Below are 4114 nucleotides of genomic sequence, written 5' to 3'. Positions count from 1 at the left end.
CCTGAGCAGCCCGGTGCCCCTCGGGGGTCAGGAGCCCCCGCCCAGCAGCAGCTGCTCTCGAGCGCACTGCCGCCTGTCCGTGCACCACCTGGTACACCACCACCACCACCATCACCACCACTACCACCTGGGCAACGGGACAGTCAGAGCCCCCCGAGCCAGCCCAGAGATCCGGGACAAGGATGCCAATGGGTCTCACCGGCTCATGCTGCCACCCCCCTCAACACCCACCCTGGCCGGGGCTCCTCCTGGGGGTGCAGAGTCTGTGCACAGCTTCTACCACGCCGACTGCCACTTGGAGCCGGTCCGCTGCCAGGCACCGCCTCCCAGGTCCCCCTCCGAGGCATCGTGCAGGACTGTGGGGAGCGGGAAGGTGTACCCCACTGTGCACACCAGCCCTCCACCAGAGATGCTGAAGGAGAAGGCGCTTGTAGAGGTGGCCCCCAGCTCTGGGCCCCCCACCCTCACCAGCCTCAATATCCCACCTGGGCCCTACAGCTCCATGCACAAACTGCTAGAGACACAGAGTACAGGTGAGAGCACCGGGCGGGGCCGAGCTGGGCTCCCTTGTCTGGGGACCAGGGTGTGGAGTGAGGGGACAGGGCTCAGATTTCCATCCTGCTTCTCAGGGCCATGGCACCTTTAGCCAGTCCCCCACCATTCGTTTGAACTCTGATTTCTTACCTGTTAAAATGGGAACTGTAATTCCTACACTGTAATAGTGATCAGTATCATGTAATGTGCACTAGCTGCGTGCTGCTGTGATAATATCCCCTACCGATGCCCGGAGCTGCGCCTGTCACATGCCTTGCAGGCAGGAACCCCTTGTTGCCTCCTGACAGCTCAAGGGCAAGCCTGCCCGTGCCTGCACTGCACTCAAAAGCAGGCTGGGTGGAGCGGCAGAACCTGCCCAAGATTATGCCCTGGGTGAACAGTGGCCTTGGGGCCACCTGACTCTGAATCCTACAAGCTGTGCTCCTTTTCACCAGGCTCAGAAGAGAAGTAGTGTGTCACTGTGCCCTGCATGGTGCCCGTACAAGGGGACTCACGAGCCTGAGTCTCATCCCTCCCCTCAGAGAGACCCAGGCTGAAGCAGCGAGTGCTAGAAGCTGCTGGTCCCATGCGGGGACACCCGGGTCGTGAGTGAGATACTTGCTGCTGTCTGCAGATGGGTCCCTCAGACAGAGGTGCCCTCCCCAACAATCGTGCTCACTGCACCCACTGCCCAAGGCCAGGGTTTCAGGAAGGATGGGAGAGGACATCTTGTAGGTACTCGGGGCCAGGGGTTCCTACTTCTTCCGCTGGCCCCCGGGAAGGTCACACACGACGAGTGTTTCCGTGTCCTCTTGTGTAGGAGGCGGGGCTGGAGTCCTCATCACCACCAGGTGCGCTTATAGCGAGGGTGGAAGCCCTGTGCTGTATAGACGTGGTCAGGAGAAGGAAATGTTGCTTTGTGCCCAGGAGCGGCGTGCACCTTACCTGGGTGGTCTCGAGATGCCTTTCTGTGATCAGAGCTGGATTTAAATGATACCGGTGTCTGAGGCCATGAACTGTGTGTGCGCACAGCCCGGCCAGTGTTTGCACGTGTGAAGGGGTGCGGAGTGTGTGTGTGTGATTGCACTCGTCTGGTGTTCGTGTGTGCACGTGTGACTGATAGTGTGTGTGTGCACGTGGGCGTCACCTCCTTCCTGCTCTCCATGCATGCTGGTGCATGTGAGTCTGACATACGCACATGGAGCAGTGTGTATTTGTGTATGTGTGTGCATGGGTGTGTGTGTGTACATTGTGGTGTACAAGGAGCGGATGCACTCGTGTGCATGTGTACCTGAGCGTGTGCACTTGGTGTCCCTGTGCCTGGTGTGTGTGGGCACAAGTGCACATGTGTGAGTGTGAATCTTAAGGACCCTTTGGAAAATGCTACTCAGAGCAGTGTTGCTTCGGACCTGGCTTCCCTGGGAAAGAGAGATGGTTGAGGTCTTTGCTGCCTAGGACACAGGAGCTGTAAGGACCCCAGAGGACAGGGAGGCCACCTCTCCACCTGACCCCAGGACACTGCAGTGACCGTCATCGGGTGCTGTGGGCGTCTGGGGCACTGCAATCACCCCTGCCTCCCTCACTTTGCCCATCTCCTGCCCTAGGCACCTGCCACAGCTCCTGCAGGTTCTCTAGCCCTTGCTCAAAGGCGGACAGTGGAGCCTGCGGTCCTGACAGCTGTCCCTACTGTGGCCGGACGGGGACAGGAGAGCTGGAGCCCGGCGACCACGAGATGCCCGACTCGGACAGTGAGGCCGTTTATGAGTTCACACAGGACGCCCAGCACAGTGACCTCCGGGACCCCCACAGCCAGTGGCGACGGAGCCTGGGCGCAGACACAGAGCCCAGCTCGGTGTTGGCCTTCTGGAGGCTGATCTGTGACACCTTCCGCAAGATTGTGGACAGCAAGTACTTCGGCCAGGGGATCATGATCGCTATCCTGGTCAACACCCTCAGCATGGGCATCGAGTACCACGAGCAGGTAGGGCGAGGGCTGCCCAGCTCCCAGCAGCTGCGATCTGGTATCTTCTCTCCTGAGCTCCTTTCCTGTCCTAGCTGAGCTGCTGGCTGCAGGGCAGGGAGGCAGGGTGTGGGGTCTCAGAGGCTGACTAGTGACGTCCTGGAGTTTCACAGTGCAGTTGCCCGGCAGGGCGGGCCTGTTCTGTCCCAGAGGAGCTGAGCTTTCTGAGGGCAGGCAATGTGCGTGGCCTGTGGGGAGAGATGGGTCACGGGAAGGGTTTGGGTCTCCGGAGAAGGTTGGGGGTTCAGCGGGAGGGGTGACTGGTTGGAGGCGGGAGCTGCTGGACCTATGCAGGTGGGAGCGAGCCAGGTCGGATGAGGGAGGGGTCTGTCCCCCATTGTCTGTCATCACCTTGATGTGAACCGAGGCAGCTCTGGTGGATGACAGCACCCGGCATGGCGAGGTGACTTGAAGCCAGCGCGTGGAGGGCTCATTCTGCACAGCAGGATGTTTGGTCAGGAGAAGAGGAGGCTCAGCAGCAGGCGAGCTGTCCTCAAATATTTGAAGGGCCGTCATCGACATCGTGATCGTGAGGGAGAGGGAGCAGGCTGAGCTGTGGGATCTGGGCTGAGGGGAGGAGGCTGTTCTGCCTCTCGGCGCTGGGCAGGGACAGAGTGTGGCCTGGGTCCTGAAGTGCCCTCCTGTCCTGCTCTCTTCTCCATCTCACCCCTGGGGCATTGGGAAGGGGTTGAGCTACAGGAAACCTCCTCTCCTACCGCACTGCGGCCGGCCGAGGCCTTAGGGAAGGGGCCTGTGGGCCAGCTGGGGCCTGGCTGGGCGGTAGGATCATGTGTGCGGTGTGGCAGACTGGGGAGGAGGCAGGGGGAGGAGAGGACAAGGCCAAGGCGCCTGGAAGCCCTCTGTCTGCCCCTCTCCGGCCAGGGGCTCCCCTGCCCCACTGCCACCCCGTCACACAGCACCCCTTGATCTTGTCTCAGCAGCCCAGCTCCCAGCAGCTGTACCCACTCCTTCCCTGTACAGGCAGCGTGGCAGGGGGGGCAGCGGCTGCATAGCCGGCAGGTGGGCTTGTGTGACACTACGGTGGGTGTGTTGTGTCTGGGCTGCGTGGGGTGTGGGTGTGCGGCACATACCAGCTCTACCAGCCTTCCAGGGAGAGGTGCTCCGCTCCACCAGGCGAGTGGAGGGATGTGGGGCACAGTATTTTCTCCCCCTGGGACCCAGGTAGTGGCAGCCCCTAATCTCCCATGACCTCCCCCTAGCAACTCCCTTCCAGCCCTGCCCAGCTCCCCTCCACACAGCGCGGACTCCTCAGTGCCCTCCCCTCTTCCCCAGAGGGTGCACCCAGATGTCCCTGCCCAGCCAGTGCTGCTGGTGGCGGCTTTGATGGTCCTGAGAAGAAGCTGAGTCACACAGACCTAGGGCAGATGAAGCCACAGCAAGCAGGCTTTCAGTTAGACGTCAAGAAGGACGAGCAAATAAAAGCTATCCGCTGGGGGGCCCGCAGGCTCTCCGTGCCAAGATCCTGAGGAACGTGGGGAAAGGGGAGACAGCCTGCGGCTCCCCCAAGCCGTCGTGGCGGCCCTTGAGCAGGCTGCGGGG

At 61.4% G+C, this 4114-nt stretch overlaps 1 protein-coding gene across 1 annotated transcript in view; it reads left to right on the top strand.

Moving 5' to 3' along the window:
- Cacna1g (calcium voltage-gated channel subunit alpha1 G) overlaps positions 1–4114 on the top strand; it is a gene marked incomplete at its 5' end in the record, with an annotated part of 56339 nt that overhangs the window by 12899 nt on the left and 39326 nt on the right. The window contains 2 exons of the mRNA XM_033763102.1: positions 2–533; positions 2139–2515. Coding sequence (XP_033618993.1) covers positions 2–533; positions 2139–2515 — 909 coding nt within the window. The remainder of the gene's footprint in view (position 1; positions 534–2138; positions 2516–4114) is intronic.

The sequence above is a fragment of the Fukomys damarensis genome, unplaced genomic scaffold (assembly GCF_012274545.1).
Source record: "Fukomys damarensis isolate Sample0158 unplaced genomic scaffold, DMR_v1.0_HiC HiC_scaffold_13, whole genome shotgun sequence".
NCBI lineage: Eukaryota > Metazoa > Chordata > Mammalia > Rodentia > Bathyergidae > Fukomys > Fukomys damarensis.
This window is presented reverse-complemented; position numbering and strand designations above follow the sequence as displayed.